Source organism: Primulina huaijiensis, chromosome 9 (genome assembly GCF_012295235.1).
Source record: "Primulina huaijiensis isolate GDHJ02 chromosome 9, ASM1229523v2, whole genome shotgun sequence".
Classification (NCBI taxonomy): Eukaryota; Viridiplantae; Streptophyta; class Magnoliopsida; order Lamiales; family Gesneriaceae; genus Primulina; species Primulina huaijiensis.
This window is the reverse complement of record NC_133314.1, coordinates 8827700-8850523: the sequence shown is the minus strand read 5'-3', so window position 1 is coordinate 8850523 and position 22824 is coordinate 8827700. Positions and strand designations below refer to the sequence as shown.

At 41.7% G+C, this 22824-nt stretch overlaps 2 protein-coding genes and 1 long non-coding RNA gene across 4 annotated transcripts; all 3 read left to right on the top strand.

Moving 5' to 3' along the window:
* Window positions 1-3120: 3120 nt before the first annotated feature.
* Window positions 3121-4938, top strand: LOC140983856 (uncharacterized). The gene is made up of 3 exons (XM_073451015.1): window positions 3121-3278; window positions 3588-4461; window positions 4561-4938. The coding sequence occupies exons 1-3, from the start codon at window positions 3121-3123 to the stop codon at window positions 4936-4938; spliced, it is 1410 nt and encodes a 469-aa protein (XP_073307116.1).
* A 3691-nt stretch (window positions 4939-8629) lies between these two features.
* LOC140985201 (uncharacterized) lies at window positions 8630-9084 on the top strand. Its single transcript, XR_012176728.1, has 3 exons — window positions 8630-8776; window positions 8856-8948; window positions 9021-9084. It is a non-coding gene; the product is annotated as an uncharacterized lncRNA (long non-coding RNA).
* A 5-nt stretch (window positions 9085-9089) lies between these two features.
* LOC140985200 (uncharacterized) lies at window positions 9090-10630 on the top strand. 2 transcript variants are annotated; one of them, XM_073452975.1, is made up of 4 exons: window positions 9090-9543; window positions 9970-10206; window positions 10297-10366; window positions 10464-10630. In XM_073452975.1, the coding sequence occupies exons 1-3, from the start codon at window positions 9166-9168 to the stop codon at window positions 10324-10326; spliced, it is 645 nt and encodes a 214-aa protein (XP_073309076.1). In that variant the 5' UTR covers window positions 9090-9165; the 3' UTR covers window positions 10327-10366; window positions 10464-10630. The 2 variants fall into 2 exon arrangements, with proteins under 2 accessions (XP_073309076.1, XP_073309077.1); XM_073452976.1 differs by lacking the exon at window positions 10297-10366 and having other exon boundaries at window positions 10464-10629.
* The last annotated feature ends 12194 nt before the right edge of the window (window positions 10631-22824 follow it).

Genomic DNA, 22824 nt, shown 5'->3' with positions numbered 1-22824 from the left:
CCGCAACTAACTTATTAAATCATATATTTCATTTAGGCAATAGCGTGGCTCTGCCGGTTGTTCTAAATGAAATATAATGATTTAATTTAACATTTATTTTATGCAGTTATATATTTATATAGTTATATATATAATCATAGGTACCATATATAAAATATCGGTGAATTCGGTATTTTCTATAGTGGGAACTATATTATATTAGGTGTGTGTTTAAATATTTTTATTTTCTGGGAACCATTATTTATGGTGGTTTCCTTTGTTTTACTTTTAGTTAAACAATATTGCTTAAACCAAGAATAAATCCTCGAGTCTTGACAAAATTTATAATTTGTAAACTTCGTTCTTGCATTTGGTAATCTATAAATTAATAAATTTAAACTTAAAATAACCTCTCTGTGGATCGATCTCGTACTTACGAAATATATTACTTGCAGACAACCTACACTTGGGTGAATTATAATTTAAGTAGTAGCACAATATCACATAAATCTCAAAAATGAATAATTTTTATTTTTATGCACGTAATATAATTAAATGGCATAATTAAATATCCTGTATTATTTTACCACATGGATTGGACCGTTCCCAGGCTTGCTGCGACCTAAATTTAACATGAAATATATGCAAATGATTTTCTTGACCAAACTTTGTAATTGAATCCGAAATAATGCTCCTAAAATAGTGAGGGCCGAAATATTGGTGAATGAAGGCAAAAACCTGAAACGCTCTTTCGAGAGTCAATTTGGCACATCGCACCGTAAATTCTCTTACGACCTCTAAACTGATCCGAATCACAAACGGCCAAAAACATGACCTTCATAACTCAATGAGGCACTGTCCAGTCCAAGGCCATAGGCTAAAAGCCAACCGAGAACTCGAAACAAGCCTGTGAACAGCAGCATGCTTGCTGTCAAAATTACAGCAGCAGTGCCTTCGCTTTTCTTGTGTCGTTTTCGAGGCTACCGGCCATTGGGGCTTGAACCACCGACCAGAGTCTCTTACCAACATCCCAAGGAATTATTTGAACCATGGCTAAGGGCCCTAGGCCAGCCACAATTCGCATCACACCAGCACCAAACCGAAAAGTCCCAACCGAGAGCACCCTTGCGTGCGCGTCTGGTGTTTTGCTTCATTTGCTGTCTCTTGTTGTTCCCATGGCCATTGATTGACCATGGCACGATCTAGACATCTAGTGGTATGGTATGAACCATGGCTAAGGGCCGGAGGCCAACCAAGATCCACCCCATGCCGCCAAACTCGAAAGACACATGCAGAATTTTTAAAGGGGTCGAAGGGGAGGGGCTGTTCTTTCTTTTTGTTTTAAAAACCGATTCCGCCATGGACCAAGCCTCAAAGGGGCAACTTGGTCACATCTTAGACATGATAGGGGAGTGTTATAACCATGGCTATAGGCTCCTAGGGTAGCCAAGATCAAGAACTCTCCCTTGACAGCAAGTAACAAGAAAAATCGATGCACCATATGGCATCATGAGTGAGTTGCTGTCCAACTGAATTTCCAGCGTGCGTGGGGCTGGAACCAGCATTCTTTCATGACCCTAACATGTCCTAGTACATGTCTATATGCAGCCTCAAGCCCCTGGAACGAGCCAACCTCCTGAAACAACAAAAGCACTACCAACTGTGAAGGATGAAGGAAGTAGAAAAATCTGTGCAGAATTTTGTTGTGTAGTTGCTACAATATTTCGGTTTTGCTCTTAAAAATCATTAACAAATATGGTTTAAAAACATGTATATGACTTGATTGAAGAGTCTAAGAAAGATATAAACATGCCTTAGATTTGTTTGAAATGAAAAAAAATCGATTACGACGACACGGCGCGGAGGAGACGGAGTTTCTTTTCTTCTTGTTTTTCTTTCTTGTCTCTCCCTAGCCTTACACGATTTTTCTCTCTGAAATTTGCTCTGAATTTTTCGAAAATGGTGAGGGAGAAACGGCTAGGGAAATGAAGGAAGTCTACTAATTAATTGGAGAGTTTGAATGGCAATTAAAAATCTTTCTATCCTTGTTGCTTGCTAGGTAGGAATGATATGACACTACAACAATAAATGGCTATAGTGACATTTTTTTGTAGACACTTTTAATTAAATATTGTTACAAATACTTAATAATGACACTTGTAAAAAATTAATAATGTGTAAAATAAAAAAACATATTAGATTAGTTATCATGACATTTTTAATTTATGTCATTATTTTATATGGAGGGAAACAAATATTTTCCCCCCTCCAAAATTTATCAAACTCAAATTAGTTAGGAGATTTTTAAAGATTCGAGACTTTATTTCTAATTTATGTTAATAATCTAATAAGCCGAGGTAAGAAACGTATTTCCATCAAGAAAATAAACTATATGTGGATTGGGCCTAGATATTAATAACATATGCAGCACTCATCCTCCTTTTCTCTCCTTCAACCGGCGATAAATTTCTTTCCATCTACAATCCTTCCTTCTTAATTTCTTTTTTCCATTTAGAATTGTGAAAGATTGTGATACCCCAGGGATGAACCCATCAAGATCAGGCCCAAACTCCCGGCCCGTCTATAGAGCCCACAGGTGAAGGGCCCATGAGCAGCCCAGGTATTCTCTTATAAATATCAGGTTTGAGCGTATGATTTCGAATTCACTACATTGTTTTCAGCAGCGCCCTTAGCTGCTCCCCTCATATATCCTCAGTCTCTGACTTGAACGTCGGAGGGGCTACGCCAGGATACCCTCCTGGCCCCCTTCTAACGGTCTCATTTGTGATTTCAGGCTCAGGATTATTTCAAAACCTGCGTCTGGATTAGTGACACTCGCCGGAATCGGACCCTAAATTTCCCGTGAGTATCACTTGGCGCCGTCTGTGGGAAGTCTTGAGTTGAGACGTAGAGATGGTAGGCAAGAAAGGAAGTAGAAGAGCTAGCTCAGCATCATCGCGTCCTCAGAGGGAACCCGAATCATCTCATGTGGAGACGAGACAGGAACAACCTCGTCAAGAGACAAGAGCCGAGCAGCCCCTTCACGAGACAAGGGTCGAACAAACCCGTCCTAATGAGAACGTGGGGAACTTGACCCTGGAACAGCTGGGCCAATTTATCGCCCGGACAGTGGATGAGGCCATGAAAAGGAATCAAGAGTCTGTGTTTGTAGATGAACAGGCAGCCCGTCAGGAGCGTCAGGAAGATGCTGAGGGCCACCAGAGCAGGGTTGAAGAGCCACAGCCCCACCAAAGGGGGGAGATTAGTGAGATGGGAGAAATGTGGAAGGAAATACAGATGTTGGGGCAGCAGTTGGGAAGCAGAGCGCCGGCACCCAAGAAAGGAAGTCCTTTTTCACTAGCCATTTTATAAGAAGGGCTTCCTCCAAATTTTCGACAGTCGAATGTGGGTGAGTACGATGGACATACTGACCCCGAGGAACACTTGGGGAGGTTTGAGAATGCGGCCCTGTTACATCAATATTCAGATGGGGTCAAGTGCAGGGTGTTTCTGGGCACGTTGGTGAGGTCAGCCCAGCAATGGTTTAACACCTTGCAGCCCAACTCCATATGATCTTTCGAGGATTTTTCCGCTGCTTTCTTGCACAGATTCGCTAGCAACAAAAAACACCAAAAAAACTATTTGAGTCTGTTTGTGGTGAAACAACAAGAAGCTGAAACTTTGCGAGAGTTTGTCCAGTGTTTCAACAACGCAGAGCTGGAGATACCAGCGGCCACTCCTGACATCATGATAAGTGCCTTTACCCAGGGACTTAGAGGAGGAGAGTTCTTTAAATCGTTAGTGAAGAAACCTCCATCAAGTTATGATGATTTGTTATCTCGGACGGAAAAATATGTAAATCTCGAAGATGCCCAACGGCATAAGAGGATGGAGCAGCGACCTGGGAGAAGTAGAGTTGAGGGAGCGGAAAGAGAAAGTAGGAAGAGAGGCGCGGCCGAGAGGAAGGATGATAAGGCTAGGGGCAGAGGACAATTATCATCCAATGTTCCTCTGGATAGGAGTCGGGACAAGGTGATGGAAGTGAGGGAGTCCGAGGGGAGGTGGGAGAAGTCGCAAAGGGTTGAGTGCAGTGCTAGATTGCCTTCGCGGGATAAACAAGAAGGATCCTCATCCAGGAGTCGACAGAGGTCTCGCTCGTCCCCTAGGCGTGGTCAAGGCCCTCCATGGATAAATCAGAGGATCGGGGAGCAGAGAGGGGAAGGTCGATGTCAAGATGTCCCTCAGGAGCCCGTCGAACCGAGGAGGGGAATGAATGAGGATAACCACCCTACGAGGGGAATGATTCATATGATCTCGGGGGGTGCTACTGATGGAGACTCGGGGCGAGCTCGGAAGGCATGTGGGAGAAGGCTGGAGAACTTTGAGATATCTAGGGGTGCAGATTTACCACAAGATCCCGCCCTCAGCTTTGGGCCGGAAGACCTCCGAGGTGTTGTGACTCCACATAACGATGCCTTGGTGGTAACGGCCACCATTGCCAATTATGATGTGGCGAGGATATTTATTGATAATGGAAGCTCCGTGAACGTCTTGTTCAAAAGCACGTTGGATCAAATGAAGGTGGAGGGATTTGAGTTTGAGCCGGTCTCCACCCCGCTGTATGGGTTTGCAGAACACGCCATCCTGCCTTTGGGTCAGATGTTCATCCCTCTATCTTTGGGACACGAACCTCTGCGTATAACAAAGATGATGACATGTACCGTGGTGGACACCCCATCTGCTTACAATGGAATTCTGGGGCGACCAGCCCTAAAAGATTTCAGAGCAGTATCGTCCATATATCATCAGAAGCTGAAGTTTCCTGTGGGGAAGGGGGTTGGAGTCTTGTGCGGGGACCAGAAGGTCGCGCGTTGGTGTTATGAAAGAATCGTGAAGGAAGAACAAAAGAGAGGTCGCGAGCATTCGCATGGAAGCTTAAGCTCAGTCTTACAGTTGTAGAGTCATTCGGAGAAGCTTCTAAGTGGGTAACTTTGTCCTGTGGAGGTACAAGAGGAGCAGAGAGGAAAGTTGGAGAATGCGCTGGGTAAGGCTCTAAAGAGGCCAGGGAACGCTTACCACGTTAGAGAATATTAATCTTGACTTTATTTTTGGTGTATTTCGTTTCTGCATTTGTCTTACGTTATCAGTTGAAATTTAATAAAGCCGAGTTTTTATATTAAGTTCGTGGATGTTGTATTATGAGGATGATATGAATTAAATTTTACCTACTTAGGCTGATCCTAGTCGAGCAGTCAGGTGTAGGTAGGTTGAAGCTTGATTTTTCCTGCTAAGGCATCGCCTAGCAAAAAAGCAGAGTTGGGGGGAGAGAAATTTTATTTTCCTGCTAAGGCATCGCCTAGCAGAGGAGCAGAGTGGAGGAGGAGAAGTAAATTTTATTTTCCTACTAAGGCATCGCCTAGTAGAGAAGTTAGAGGGTGGAGGGGTTGAATTTTTATTTTCCTGCTAAGGCATCGCCTAGCAGAGGAGTTAGAGGGTGGGGGTGTTGAATTTTTATTTTCCTGCTAAGGTATCACCTAGCAGAGGAGTTAGAGGGTGGAGGTGGTGAATTTTTATTTTTCTGCTAAGGTATCGCCTAGCAGAGGAGCAGAGTTGGGGAGGAGTAAAATTGAATTTTCCTACTAAGGCATTGCCTAGTAGAGGAGTAGAGGGTGGAGGTGTTGAAATTTTATTTTCTTGCTAAGGTATCACCTAGCAGAGGAGTTAGAAGGTGGAGGTGGTGAATTTTTGCTTTCCTGCTAAGGTATCACCTAGTAGAGGAGTTAGAGGGTGATGAGGTGAAAGTTGATTTTCCTGCTAAGGCGTCGCCTAACAGAGGAGTTAGAGGGTGAAAGTGGAGAATTTTAATTTTCCTGCTAAGGCGTCGCCTAGCAGATGAGTTAGAGAGTTCGGGAGGAGAAAAAGTTTTACTTTCCTGCTAAGGCCCGGCTTAGCAGAGGAGTTATGAGATGATGAGGTGAGAGTTTTATTTTCCTGCTAAGACATCGCCTAGCAGTGGAGTTAGAGGGTGAGGAGGTTGAAGTTTTATTTTTCTTGCTAAGGACTATTTTGGCAAAAGAGTCAAGGGCGCGGGGAAGTGTGAATTATTTTCCTTCAAAAGCTTAGTAGAGGACCTTGAAGATGGGGGCGACGAGAGCATACCGTGTTAGAAAAATTTATTTCGTTTGTCGATAACAAATGATGTTTGCCGCTGCGAAAATTGCGGGCGAAGGGAGAGTGCGAGGCGCTGTGCCGGGCGAGCACGGGACTGGGCGAGCAGGGGGTGCTGGGCGAGCTAGAGGCGCTGGGCGAGCGTGACGCTCGGCGAGGGCGAGGCGCGCTCGTGCGGGGCGAGGGCACGCCGGGCGAGCACTTGGCGAGGAGGTGGGCTCGGCCGGGGCGAGGAGGTGGGCTCGGCCGGGGCGAGGCGAGCGGGAGAGAGCGAGCGCTCGACGTCTGGCGAGCGTGGAGGGGCGCTCGGGCGAGTAAGCGCTGGGCGAGCTGGGGACGCTGGGCGAGCTGGAGGTGCTCGACGAGGGCGAGGCACGCTCGTGCGGGGCGAGGGCGCGCCGGGCGAGCACTTGGCGAGGAGGTGGGCTCGGCCGGGGCGAGGCGAGCGAGAGAGAGCGAGCGCTCGACGTCGGGCGAGCGTGGAGGGGCGCTCGGGCGAGTAGGCGCTGGGCGAGCTGGGGACGCTGGGCGAGCTGCAGGCGCTGGGCGAGCGTGGCGCTCGACGAGGGAGAGGCGCGCTCGTGCGGGGCGAGGGCGCGCCGGGTGAGCACTTGGCTAGGTTGTGGGCTCGGCCGGGACGAGGCGAGCGTGGCACTCGCTTGGGCGAGGAGAGGCGGCGTGAGGCAAGTTGGGAGATGGCGATGGCGAGCGTGACGCTCGGCTAGGGCGAGTAGGCGCGCTAGGCAGGACTGCACGGCGAGTGCGCGGCTGGGCGAGCAGACGTGCGTGAAAGGGCTAGCGTGCGGTGGGCGGCGTGGGCGCGCGGCTGGGCGAGCAGACGAGCACGGCGAGGGCTCGGCGTGGGCGTGCAGGCGAGGTCTCGAGTGTGTGCTCGGCTGGGCAAGCAAGCGCGCGCGACGAGGGCTCGGCGTGGGCTTGTGGCGAGGCTTTGTGGAGGGCCGCGAGGGCTGCCGGGTGGGGGCGAGGGCGAGGCTTCGATACTTTCGGCTGGCTGGCGAGGGCGTAGGACGCACGGGCGGCCGAGCAAGGGAGGTGCACGCTCGGGCGAGGCATGGGCAGGGTGATGAAGCAAGTGCGTTGAGCATAGGCGGGAAAGAGCTGCAGAATCGCAACTTGATTTGTTTCCAAATTTTTGGAGACTGACAGATGGCGGGAAGAAAATGCACAACTTGCACCCGGTAACCCGAGAACAGCACAATTAATCGAACTTTGAACCTACGATTCAGTTCGACTCGGGAGGGGGAGACTGGTGATACCCCAGGGATGAACCCATCAAGATCAGGCCCAAACTCCCGGCCCATCTATAGAGCCCACAGGTGAAGGGCCCATGAGCAGCCCAGGTATTCTCCTATAAATATCAGGTTTGAGCGTATGATTTCGAATTCACTATATTGTTTTCAGCAGCGCCCTTAGCTGCTCCCCTCATATATCCTCAGTCTCTGACTTGCGCGTCGGAGGGGCTACGCCAGGATACCCTCCTGGCCCCCTTCTAACGGTCTCATTTGTGATTTCAGGCTCAGGATTATTTCAAAACCTGCGTCTGGATTAGTGACACTCGCCGGAATCGGACCCTAAATTTCCCTTGAGTATCAGATTGGAGTCACGGTTCAGATTTACATGGCGCTTCTCATCTCCAGTAAGTTCCAAATTCGTGGTACTTGATTTCATTTATCTTGTAGAAGATTTGGGTCACGATTTATCGATTGAACGGTCGAAAATACGGTCATAGCCGAATCACAATTAGATTGGGTCACGGTTTGTTGTGAATTAGTTCACGATTTATTGTTCTGTGTTATTCTTTTTCCCTAAGTTTTTGGACATTTTGTTTATGATATGTTGTTCCTTGTAACAACGATATGTTTACGTCATTCGCTTGATATCCCGTTCCTTTTTACAACGATTACTAGAAGGTTTACCGGTCTCATATCCTCCTTTTTAAGTTTGCAATTTCAATACCCTGTTTGAGAACCTCTCTAAAAGGATCCCTGGCATTCATTTTTGTCAAACATACTTGAGGATGGTGGTAAGATATTAACTGATTTCCCTCCATTGCTGGTGTTCTATTTGGATTTTGTTCGCTGCTATTTGCTGAGAAATGACACAGCTATAATCTGATATTAGTTTTATTGTCACAGCATGAGATCGCTGCTGTAGGTGTGAAGTGATACCTGATAATCTTGTAGATTGTTGTAGATCATTTTTTTTTATCTTCAAGTTGTGGCTCTTGCTCTTGATAGGAATGGCTAGTGAGGGTAAAACGGTTGGAAAACCTCATTTTCAACATCAAGATAAGGCAAATACACAATCTCAAATTATGATTGCAATCACGCAGCTCGAAGTTCAAAAAAAGGTAGCATGTAACTATATACATCAAGGATATGTTTGCTGATTTTGTATCTCTTATTGGACCTTTTGATTTTGTCAGAATTTTATGTACTTTGTTCAAGTTGGTCTTGCAACAAAATGGAGAAACTGGAAGTCAGAACTAAAAAAGAAGTATTATGATCCTGAGTTGCCAATGCAAGTTCTTCTTGAAGAAAGAGATAAAAGAGGTTTTGTAGAACAATATGTGAAACTAGTTGTTTAGTGGAACTCAGAAAAATCAAAGGTATACAATATTTTATATGTTTAGAAAAATGTTCATGTAGACATTTGTCTTGTGTACCAAGTTGAATTTAATGTATCAGGAGAGAAGTGAAAAAAATAAGATTGCTCGGAACCAAAAGATAATGAATCAGACAACTGGAAGATATTCTTTCGCTCAAGTGCAACAAAAATTGGTAATTTATCTTATTAATCTTATAATTCTACATGCATTAGAATCTACAAACTTTTAACCAATTACATATTAGAAAAAAGAAAAAGGGCGACCTCCATCAAGAGTTGAATTATTTCATGCCTGTTTCACTCATGCTAGAAAAATTGTTAAGTTGTTTTATAAACTTCAACTAGATTACTTTCAAAGATATTTGTTTTCATAATCATTATGAATAAATTATGGATTTTGATTTTTTGGTGAAGGCTGCAAAGAAAGAACTAGAAAATCAACTTCCTGAAGATGAGGATGATCAAATTGGTCAAAATGACGTATTTGCTCAAATCATTGGACCAGATAGACCAGGCCGAGTGCGTATGCTTGGTGATGGTGTTAACCCATCTGATTTATGGGGAGAAGTTCCAAGCCGTAGTACATGCAATCGAATAGTGATGGAGCAAAAGACGAAGTTAGAAAAAATGGATGAGCAAATTAGAAAACAAGTCCAAAACATTGTAATGTTAGAATCAAAGATTTGCAATCAACCAAACCAAAACCTTGGTTCAAATTACAACAATATACAACATACAACATCCTCTAGTAGTCCATTATCTCCAAGGGTAAAGTCTTTTTCTAGTTTTATTACTTTATTATTTATTATATTGAGTTAGTACTTTATTGATTCAGCATTGGTTTTTTGGTTTAAGAATATATGTTAGATGCGTAAATGGTTTTTCTTTTGTTTATATTGATATTATTTATTATTTGATGTGGCTTAATGAGTTGGAGTTTGCTTTTTTGTAAGCTATGTTTTGTGTTAGCTTATAATTATCTCGAGTTAGCCATTTATTGATTTAGATAGTATATTTTGGTTGAGAATATATATTACATATATATTTGCTGTCATGAGTTAACTAATTTGAATGATGTTTCTTTTTGCTTTTTTGTTTTCTGGCTAGCTGGATATACTCATTTCATAATGGTTGTTGATGATTGTACTTTATAATTGTTTTTATCAAAACCTTCTCTTTTGCACTTTCACGTAGATTGGATGTTCTGTCTCAATAAAAAGTCTATTTGATTCAACGAAAATTGTGGCAAAAGGAGTTGTTCGTAGCATGGATCCAAATACCGAAGTAGGAAGACAGACAATGGGACCATATTGGTGTGAAATACAAGTTCTGGTTGTCCTAGAACGGGAAGAGAGTTTGATTAGGCCATATGATCTTTTACAAAAGCTTGAGGATACACTTGGAGGAATGATAGCTTGGCCTTGTCATTTGGTATGGTATTCAAATTTTCAATTAACTAGTATTTATTGTTATGTTGGTCATGTTAGTATCTTTTTAAACCAATATCAATTATATTTGCAGTTGACAGTTAATATGGAAGATTTCTACTAGGTGCATTTGGATAAATAATAATTTTCCAGTTTATCATTTGGTATGATATTCACTAGTTTGAGTTAAATTTTAATCTCTTTATTTTGTGCTTCTTTAATTTTATTTCATTCATACAAATATATGAATTTTTATTGTAGGTGACAAGAATATTGGATTTTGATTAAGATGAGATGGTTGAATAATGAAGATGTCACAAGTTTGCTTATGTTTTGCTTTACAAGACTTAATTGTTTGTTAGTTCTTAAACTAAATACATTTGGTACATTTGTTGGGATATAGATGTTTTTTGAGATAACAAATTTGTCGGTCTTATACATTAATGATTGCAAAATTAATGACAATTATTGATTAGCAATTTAATTTCTATTTTAAAATTTTGTATTTGTATTTATGTTAATTTGTTATATCCTTGAATATTATATCATGAAAATATTGAAAATCGATGACATTTCATAAATTGACATTTTTTATGTCACAATAGATCATTAAATCATGTACATAAAAAATGTCATTGTAAAACTCATATGGAGACATTTCAAAAAGTCATTATAAACAACTATTAATGACAATTTTCAATATCCTTATATACTAGTATAGAAGACATTTGTAAGTGTCATTACAGATTACATAATGAGACATTTTAAATTAACCTTATAACATATCATTAGTGACATTTTTTATTGTCACTATAAATAATATACACGACACTTTTAGTTGTCATTATAAATTATGTTAATTGACATATAAATTTGTCATTATTGCTATAATAACAAGGCATGTATAAATGTATTTAAAACATGAGTTTTCCTGACATTTAAAATTGTCATTATATGAATAATTAGTAAACCGTATGAAGTTGTCATTAACATCTTATAATGACATTAAAAAATGTCAGGAAGTTTAAGACGACATTGGAATAGACAACATTTGTTGGAGGTGTCACTAAAACTTAAATGTCACTAAATATTGAATATGATGACATTTATTAATGTCATCATAAGCATTTATTCTTGTAGTGTGATATGGTTGGATGATTTGATTTGATTGGGGAATGATATCAAGGGGCCGATTTTTCTTGTTATTAGATGGAGGGAAAATTGCTTAAATAAATTATTTTTTAGTTATTTAAGAGTTGGGAGGATATCTACCTAGAAAAGATTAAGGAGAAGATAATAAAGAATTGCATTGTCCAACTAATAAAAATCTTTTAACAATAAAGGAGGGGCCGATTTTATTAAATAAAGTAGGGTAGGAAATTGCTTAATTATTAATTACATGAGGATTTAAAATTAAGAGATTATCTACCATGAAATGGATATGGAAAGGAATCAAAGTTGAGTTGTAAATCAAAACTAAATCCTTTGGAAATGGGGTGGCCAAAAATTTGGATAAAGGGGAGGGAAAATATTTCTTAAATATTGTATTTTAAATCTTTTAAAGTTTTATCTACCCATTAAGTATTTTAGTGAATTAATTAATTAGTTTAGTTTAGTAATTATTTTGCATGCATGGCTAAATATTTAAATCTTAAAGGTAAATTTACTATCATGTTAAATTATAATTTCTTAATTAAAATAAGTCTAGATTAACTTATCTCAATTGGTCACATATTTTAATTTAGGCTATTAATTAAATTATTGGACATAAAGAATTTATTTGCTACTTATCTCAAGTTAATTAAATAAATCCCTAAACCTTCTTTTATTTTAAAATGACTTATTATTTATCTTAAATAAATTCTAAGAATATTTTCTTAATATTAAAATTTATCTCTTTACTCCAACTCCGGTCCGGCCTCACTTATTTAACTGAAAAGGTAGTAATTAAACTACTGCGTAAAATAATTAAATTTAAAGAAAAGAATTTAAATACTCATGCAATAAAATCATTTTAATTTAAATACTAGGAATTATGCATGACTTATACGTAGTCAAATTTACGGGTTCTACAATCCTTCCCCCCTTAAAAGAAATTTCGTCCTCGAAATTAAAACTCACCGAATAACGCTGGGTACCGGCTCCTCATCTCTGGCTCAGACTCCCACGTAACTTCCTCCTCTGAATGGTTAAGCCACTTGACTTTAACTCGCTTAACCAGCTTGTTCCGAAGTTTCTTCTCCTGTCTGTCTAGGATCTGCACTGGTCTCTCTTCCTAAGACAGGTTCGGAGTAAGCTGCAACGGCTCAAAATTCAAGACATGCGAAGGATTTGCCATATACTTCCTCAGCATGGAGACGTGGAACACAATGTGTACTCCGGCCAGATTCGGCGGAAGAGCAACACGATAAGCTAGCGTCCCAACCCTGTCGAGGATCTCAAATGGTCCAATGAATCTCGGACAGAGCTTCCCTTTCTTCCCAAATCGCATGACACCCTTCATAGGTGCCACTTTCACAAACACATGGTCGCCCATGGCGAACTCTAAATCTCTCCTCCGCTGGTCTGCATAACTCTTCTGTCGACTCTGAGCAGTCCTCATCCTGTCACGGATCTGGGCTACTATATCGATAGTCTGCTGAATAATCTCTAGAGCCAACTCGGCTCTCTCTCCTACCTCATCCCAATGAACAGGAGATCTACACTTGCGACCATACAATGCTTCATACAAAGCCATTCCTATAGACGACTGAAAGTTGTTGTTATAGGTGAACTCCACTAATGGCAAGTTCGACTCCCAACTCCAGGAGAAATCGATAACACAAGCACGGAGAAGATCCTCCAATATCTGAATGACTCGTTCTGACTGCCCATCTGTCTGAGGGTGGAAAGTTGTGCTGAACAGCAACTTCGTACCCATCGTCGAATGCAAACTCTTCCAAAATGAGGAAGTGAATCTGGGGTCTCTGTCAGACACGATAGAAACTGGAATACCATGAAGTCGGACTATCTCCCGGATATACAACTCTGCATACTGAACCATGGTGAAAGTCGTCTTAATAGGCAAGAAGTACGCTGATTTGGTAAGACGATCAACAATCACCCAGATAGCATTTGATCCTCTGACTGACTTCGGTAAACTGGTCACGAAGTCCATGGTAACATTCTCCCACTTCCACTCAGGAATAGGAAGAGGCTTGAGCAAACTTCCTAGTCTCTGATGCTCTGCTTTCACTAACTGACAAGTCAGACACTCGGATACAAAACGTCTGATATCCTTCTTCATTCCTGGCCACCAGTACAATAACTGCAAGTCTTTGTACATCTTCGTACTCCCTGGATGAATCGAGTACGGCGACATATGGGCCTCTGACAGAATATCTTCTCGGGTAGAACCACTGCTAGGAACCCATATCCTGTCTCGATATCTGACAATTCCGTCACTAACTGTATACAAGACACTGCCCTTGGCCTCATCTCGCTGCTTCCACTTTGCCAACTACTCATCTGCTGGCTGACCACTGCGAATACGGTCAATGAGAGAAGACTGGATCGTCAAGGTGGATAGGCGGGGGACTCTACCTTGAGGGTATGCCTCTAGATCAAACATCCGCATCTCAGACTAAAGAGGTTCCTGAATCGTCAAATGGGCCATCACTGCAACTTTCCTGCTCAATGCATCCGCAACCACATTAGCCTTACCCGGGTTGTAGCTAATGTCACAATCATAATCTTTCATGAGCTCCAACCAATGCCTTTGACGCATGTTCAGCTCCTTCTGCCTAAAGAAATACTTGAGGCTCTGGTGGTCGGTAAAGATCTGGCACTTCTCCCCGTATAAATAATGCCTCCAGATCTTCAAAGAAAAAACAACGGCTGCCAACTCTAGATCGTGGGTAGTGTAATTCTTCTCATGAGTCTTCAACTGACGAGAAGCATAAGCTATCACCTTCCCATGCTGCATCAATACTGCGCCAAGACCGAGCTTTGAAGCATCGGTATATAGAACAAACTCACCGGGCCCTGATGGCATGGCCAAAACTGGTGCTGAGGTAAGAGTTTGCTTCAAAGTATCGAAGCTCTTCTGACACTCCTCGCTCCACACAAATTTAGCATTCTTCTTGGTCAATGATGTGAGTGGAACGTCAATAGAGGAGAATCCCTTAATGAACTTCCGATAATATCCTGCTAGCCCAAGAAACTGCGGATCTCTGATGCATTCTGCGGCACAACCCAATCTCTGACTGCGGCAAATTTCACTGGGTCTACCTCAATACCACTGCTAGAAACAATGTGGCCTAAGAACGCCACCTTCTCCAACCAGAATTCGCATTTACTGAACTTTGCGACTAATTTGTGCTTCTGCAAGGTCTGCAACACTGTGGTCAGATGTCTGCCGTGATCTTCCTGATTCTTCGAGTAGACGAGAATGTCGTCTATGAATACTATCACAAACTGATCAAGGTACGGCTGAAATACGCGATTCATGAGGTCCATGAAGATCGCTGGCGCATTCGTCAAACCGAACGGCATCACAAGGAACTCGTAGTGGCCATAACGAGTCCTGAAAGCAGTCTTGGAAACATCAGCATCTCTCACCCTCAACTGGTGATAACCGGACCGCATATCAATCTTGGAGAATACCGAAGCTCCCTGCAACTGATCGAATAGGTCTTCGATCCTCGGAATTGGGTATTTATTCTTCACTGTAACCCTGTTCAACTCCCGGTAATCGATGCAAAGTCTCATAGAGCCATCCTTCTTCTTCACAAACAAGACTGGCGCGCCCCATGGTGAAAAGCTCGGGCGAATGAACTCCTTGTCAAGAAGTTCCTAAATCTGCTTCTTTAGTTCTGCGATCTCTGTCGGCACTAGTCGTTACGGTGCTTTGGAGATCGGAGTCGTACCTGGCATAATCTCGATAGCAAACTCCACCTCTCTCTCGGGTGGCATACCAGAGACATCCTCAGGAAAAATGTCTAAGAAGTCTCTAACGATCGGAACATCTACGGCTGACTGACTGGGTGCCTCGGGGACAGATATAAAAGTTGATAAAAATGCTCGACACCCTCTATGCATGAACTTCCTAGCCTTGACATAAGGAATAATGCGTGGTAAGGGAAAGTACCTGTCCGGCTCAAATAAAAACTGTGTCATCCCAGGCGGTCGGACTAGAACAGATCTCCACTAGAAGTCTATCAACACTATGTTCCGCAATAGCCAATCCATGCCTAATATGATGTCGAACTCTGGCATCGGCAAAACAATCAGATCCGCATAAACAAGGTTCCCATGGAGCTCAAGATCTATGTCTCGAATCACATTGGTAGCTGCCATCTCCTCACCAGAAGGCAATACTACTGAATAGGCTACATCTAGCCCAACGGTCTGGACCTTGAGGAAATTAGCAAAGACCTCCGAAATAAATGAGTGGGTGGCCCCTGAATCTATCAAGGCCTTCGTAGCGGAACCAGATATAAAAATTCTCCCTGAAAGATCGGAACTCTAAGTTGAACCCAATAGTTAAAAGAACTAAACTTATAAACATGCAAAGGCCAGAGTTTTTCTACCCTAATTCTCGAAAATAATACTGAGTAGAGCATGAAATCCTATCGCAATTCTAAGTTCAAAAATATTAACCTAGATTCCCAAAACATTGAATTTCAAATATAACTCAAAGCGTTAAGATACCTGTCATAAGCATGGTTTCTGGGTTCGTCTCCGTAGCATGGAGAACGAAAACTCTACCTTGGGTAGGCAGATTCCTTTGATGGCACTGCAGAAATAAGTGGTCTGGACTACCAGACTTATAACACTTTCCTGATCCAAACATACATGCTCTAGGAAGGCGACGTGAGCACTTAGGGCAAACTGGGTGCTCAAAAGTCCTCGGGGCTGGGCGTCCCCGCTGTTGCTGCTGCTGCTGGCCCCTGTTTCTAGGCGGCCCGTGAAAAGGCCTCTTGTTCTGCTGCTGATGCTGCTGAGGAGGAGGGCGGTGTGGTACCTGGGCTGGGCGCTTGCCGTGGCGGTCTCTCTCGATATCACGCTGATCCTGCTCTGCTACTAGAGCTTTGGAGACAGCGACCTCATAAGTAGCAGGGTCAGACACCCTAACATCACGGCACAAGATTTGCCGTAAACCCACCAAGAAATGCATCAACTTGGCTTTGGCATCATTCACGATAGGGGTACAAAATGACAACCCCTCTCAAACTTACGGATGAACTCCGTAACAGTCAGATCTCCCTGTCTCAGGCTCATGAACTCCGTGGTCAACCTGGTGTGCACTTCCTCAGTAAAATTTTTGGAGTAGAATACCTCCGTGAAGCGTACCTAACTCAGCGTAGCCAAGTTCAGGGCTACTGATGCTCCTTCCGACCATAAGCGAGCATCTCCTACGAATAAGTAGCTGGCACATCGGACTCTGTCTGCATCTCTAAGCTCCATGAACTCGAAGATAACCTCGAGGGACTTGATCCAGCCCTCGGCAATCATGGGGTCTGTCGTCCCTGAAAACTCCTTAGGACGCATCTTCATGAATCTCTCGTAGACAGCCTCCTCAGGCCCTGTCGGCCTGGTGGCCACAACATTGTTCCCCGCAAACTGTGCGAAGAACTGAGTCATCCCAGCTAGCATCTGGGCATTCATATTTGGTGGAGGGGGTGGAGGTCCGTTCGCCTCGTGTCTCTGCTCCTCCCTGTCCTCATGACGAGGCTCATCATCACCTCTCGGGCGTCCAACTTGGCGTCTATGAGGCATACTGTTCCATATATAACCCATACGTAACCAACACGAATAATTCCATAATTTAATTAAATTTAAATACTGAACAATAAAAATCTGGACGTAAAACATTTCATGAAAACATGTTGTTAAAATATTTCAAGCTGTAACGAAATGCGTAAATGTAAAACTTACAGACCGAAGACGTGACTTCATGAGTTTTCGTGGTCAGTAGTAGTACAACTTTTTACAGAACCATTGCTCTGATACCAGCTATAATGGCCCGAAAATTAATGTTTGAAAATTTGCGGAAAAATTTAAAATTTTCTTTTTAAAGTCATTAAAATGCCTCATTCACAAAATAATCTGATAAATCAAGTTTAATGTTCAAAATAGTAGCGGAAGAAATTATTGTTCGCAAAATAACAAGTTAAAGTAATCCAACAACTGATAAAAATGTTTGAGCATAAAAAAAATGGTAAATGCTGTAAATGAGGTCCTCGGGTCCCACTACTGCCGACTCGAGCTGGCTCACTGGTCCCCGCCCTCGATCCCAACATCATCAGCACCTACAACAATCAAGTCTAGTGAGTCTAAAGACTCCGCATGCATATATTGTAAATAACGAGTAAATAATATAGTAAAATTTGCATGGGATAAAAATATCATGTCATGAGGCATACGTGCAAATAACTTATCATTATCAATTATAATACGTGCATAAGTGACTAAAAATCATAAGTGAAATACTTGCTCAATCGAGCTCTGTCATAAATAACATGTCATAAATTTTCTGTTGAGATTGTGTTCTACGCAAGTGGCCCCTGCACTGAACTAAACTTAACTGACCGGTAACTGGTGACCGGACCGGTAACTGGCGACCGAGTGAAGTAATGTTTGTCTGATCAGACTAATGCCACAGTATACTGGGTGGTACAAAACTGAGCTGACCGGTAACTGACGACCGGGTAAAGTAATAATCCCATAATAGTACAATGGCCACAAGCAATATCACATAAATCTCAAAAATGAATAATTTTTATTTTTATGCACGTAATATAATTAAATGGCATAATTAAATATCCTGTATTATTTTACCACATGGATTGAACCGTTCCCAGGCTTGCTGCGACCTAAATTTAACATGAAATATATGCAAATGATTTTCTTGACCAAACTTTGTAATTGAATCCGAAAACAAGACAATTACGCCCAACGACTTCGTATTTAATCATGACTCCGTGCCAACCCGAACCAACACCAAACCATCATTTAGTCATGAGTAAAATACACTTAAAATGATGAAATAATGCTCCTAAAATAGTGAGGGCCGAAATGTTGGTGAATGGAGTCAAAAACCTGAAACGCTATTTCGAGAGTCAATTTGGCACATCGCACCATAAATTCTCGTACGACCTCTAAAATGATCCTAATCACAAACGGCCAAAAATATGACCTTCCTAAATCAATGAGGCACTGTCCATTCCAAGGCCATAGGCTAAAAGCCAACCGAGAACTCGAAACATGCCTGTGAACAACAGCACGCTTGCTGTCAAAATTACAGCAGCAGTGCCTTCGCTTTTCTTGTGTCGTTTTCGAGACTACCGGCCATTGGGCTTGAACCACCGACGAGAGGCTCTTACCAACATCCCAAGGAATGATTTAAACCATGGCTAAGGGCCCTAGGCCAGCCACAATTCGCATCACACCAGCAACAGACCGAAAAGTCCCAACCGAGAGCACCCTTGCGTGCGCGTGTGGTGTTTTGCTTTGTTTGCTGTCTCGTGTCGTTCCCGTGGCCATTAATTGACCATGGCACAATCTAGACATCTTGGGGTATGGTATGAACCATGGCTAAGGGCCGGAGGCCAAACAAGATCCACACCACGCCGCCAAACTCGAAAGACAAATGCAAAATTTTTAAAGGGGTCGAAGGGGAGGGGCTGTTCTTTCTTTTTGTTTTAAAAACCGATTCCGCCATGGACCAAGCCTCAAAGGGGCAACTTGGTTACGTCTTAGACATGATAGGGGAGTGTTCTAACCATGGCTATAGGCCCCTAGGGCAGCCAAGATCAAGAACTCTCCCTTGACAGCAAGTAACAAGAAAAATCGATGCACCATATGGCATCATGAGTGAGTTGCTGTCCAACTAAATTTCCAGCGTGCGTGGGGCTGGAACCAGCATTTTTTCATGACCCTAACATGTCCTAGTACATGTCTATATGCAGCCTCAAGCCCCTGGAACGAGTCAACCTCCTGAAACCACAAAAGCACTACCAACCGTGAAGCATGAAGGAAGTAGAAAATCTGTGCAGAATTTTGTTGTGTAGTTGCTACAATATTTCGGTTTTGCTCTTAAAAATCATGAACAAATATGGTTTAAAAACATGTATATGACTTGATTGAAGAGTCAAAGAAAGATATAAACATGCCTTAGATTTATTTGAAATGAAAACAAATCGATTACGACGACACGGCGCGGAGGAGACAGAGATTCTTTTCTTCTTGTTTTTCTTTCTTGTTCTCTCCATAGCCTTACACGATTTTTCTCTCTGAAATTTGCTCTGAATTTTTCGAAAATGGTGAGGGAGAAATGGCTAGGGAAATTGGGGAAGTCTACTAATTAATTGGAGAGTTTGAATGGCAATTAAAAATCTTTCTATCCTTGTTGCTTGCTAGATAGGAATGATATGATATGGTGGGATGATTTGATTTGATTGGGGAATGATATCAAGGGGCCGATTTTTCTTGTTATTAGATGGAGGGAAAATTGCTTAAATAAATTATTTGTTGGTGATTTAAGAGTTGGGAGGATATCTACCTAGAAAAGATTAAGGGGAAGATAATAAAGAATTGCATTGTCCAACTAATAAAAATCTTTTAACAATAAAGGAGGGGCAGATTTTATTAGATAAAGTAGGGTAGGAAATTGATTAATTATTAATTACATGAGGATTTAAAATTAAGAGATTATCTACCACGAAATGGATATGGAAAGGAATCAAAGTTGAGTTGTAAATCAAAACTAAATCCTTTGGAAATAGGGTGGCCGAAAATTTGGATAAAGGGGAGGGAAAATATTTCTTAAATATTGTATTTTAAATCTAAGTTTTATCTACCCATTAAGTATTTTAGTGAATTAATTAATTGGTTTAGTTTAGTAATTATTTTGCATGCATGGCTAAATATTTAAATCTTAAAGGTAAATTTACTATCATGTTAAATTATAATTTATTAATTAAAATAAGTCTAGATTAATTTATCTCAATTGGTCACATATTTTAATTTAGGCTATTAATTAAATTATTGGACATAAAGAATTTATTTGCTACTTATCTCAAGTTAATTAAATAAATCCCTAAACCTTCTTTTATTTTAAAATGACTTATTATTTATCTTAAATAAATTCTAAGAATATTTTCTTAATATTAAAATTTATCTCTTTACTCCAACTCCGGTCCGGCCTCACTTATTTAACTGAAAAGGTAGTAATTAAACTACTGCGTAAAATAATTAAATTTAAAGAAAAGAATTTAAATACTCATGTAATAAAAATCATTTTAATTTAAATACTAGGAATTATGCATGACTTATACGTAGTCAAATTTACGGGTTCTACAGTTCACATCTAGAATTGTCAAAGATCTGGAGCTTCGTTTGTGCAAAGATGTGGTTCGGGCAGACCTTATTGTGCTTCATATGCCCGAATTTGATATCATACTTGGAATGGATTGGTTATCAGCGAATGGAGTTTGGATTGATTTTCATCAGAGATCAGTGTCTATTCGACCGGCTAGTGGTAAATCTTTTGTTTTTGAGGAGGCAAGAAACAAGCAAATGCCGCATGTTATCTCTTGTCTACATGCAAGGAAGCTTATTAAACACGGATGCCGAGCTTTTCTTGCGTGTGTCAATACTGCACAGGAATCTACCAGTCAGAAATTGGAAAATGTTGATATTGTCAGAGATTTTCCCAGCGTCTTTCTCGAAGACGTTTCTGGCATTCCACCCGATCGTGAAGTGGAATTCTCTATTGATCTGATGCCGGGCACTGTTCCTATATCTATAGCACCTTATCGTCTAGCACCCGCCGAAATGAAAGAATCAAAAGATCAAATCCAGGAATTGCTAGACAAGGGTTTTATTCGCCCTATTTATTCTCCATGGGGCGTACCAGTATTATTTGTGAAGAAGAAAGATGGAGTATGCGTCTATGCATCGACTATCGAGAGCTCAACAGGGTCACTATCAAAAATAAGTATCCACTACCCAGAATTGAAGATTTATTTGATCAGTTGCAAGGTGCATCGATGTTTTCTAAGATTGATCTTCGATTCGGGTACCACCAGTTGAAAGTGAAAGAGTCAGATGTTCACAAGACGACATTTCGTACTAGATATGGGCACTACGAGTTTATGGTCATGTCATTCTGCCTGACTAATGCGCCAGCGATTTTCATGGATCTCATGAATCGCGTATTTCAGCCGTATCTAGATCAGTTTATTATAGTCTTCATTTATTATATATTGTTCTCTTCGAGGGATAAAGAAGAGCATAGTCTTCATTTGAGGACAGCATTGCAAGTACTACACGATAGAAAACTTTATGCAAAATTCAGCAAGTTCGAGTTTTTGATTAATAGAGTTGCTTTCTTAGGCCACATCATTTCTAGTGATGGCTTTGAAGTTGATCCAAGCAAAGTCGAGGCAGTGAAAGAGTGGCCAGTACTGAAGAGTGTTACCGAGATTCGCAGTTTCTTGGGACGAGCTGGCTATTATCGCAAATTCATCAAATGATTCTCATCCATTGCAGTACCATTGACATCCTTGACTAAGAAGAATGCAAAGTTTATTTAAGGATCCGAGTGTCAAGACAGTTTTGACAAGTTCAAGCAAGCCTTGATATCAGCACCCGTGTTATCTATGCCATCAGGGCAAGGGGAATATGTTCTATATACGGACGCTTCTAAACTTGGTTTGGGCGCAGTTCTGATGCAAAATGACCAAGTTATAGCTTATGCGTCGAGACAGTTGATAATTCATGAGAAAAACGACCCTACTCATGATCTTGAGCTTGCAGCAGTAGTCTTTGCATTAAAAATTTGGAGACACTACCTTTATGGGGATAAGTACAAAATATTCACCGATCATAAAAGTCTGAAATACTTCTTCACCCAAAAGGAACTGAACATGAGACAATGCAGATGGCTTGAGTTAGTAAAGGACTACGAGTGTGAGATTAGCTATCATCCGGGGAAAGCTAATGTTGTGGCAGACGCACTGAGTAGGAAAAGCGCAGTTATCACCCAATTATCACTTCAAAGACCGTTGCAGTCCGAGATACAGCAGTTTGAGCTTACAGTCTATGCTAGGGGCGAGGCCCCTAATCTTGACACATTATCAGTACAGTCGACTTTGAGAGACAGAATTCGTGCTGGACAGTCAACCGATGAGCAATTGCAAAAGTGGAGAGCCAGAGATGAAGCCAAGGGTCGGAAATTATATTCAGAGGTGGATGGTATAGTTTGTTATCGAGATCGGTTATGGGTGCCTAGTGACGATTCTTTGAGAGACCTTATTATGAAGGAAGCTCATGACACACCATATTCCGTTCACCCGGGTAGCACGAAAATGTACAAAGATTTGCAGTTGCTATATTAGTGGCCAGGCATGAAGAGAGACATTCTCAAGTTTGTATCCGAGTGTTTGACTTGCCAACAAGTTAAAGCAGAGCATCAAAACCAGCGGGGAAATTGAAGCCACTCCCTGTTCCCGAGTGGATATGAGAAGATATCACCATGGACTTTGTGGTGGGATTGCCAAAGACAGTTAAGGGATTCAATGCCATTTGGGCGATAGTTGATCGTCTTACAAAATCAGCGCATTTTCTACCTATTAGG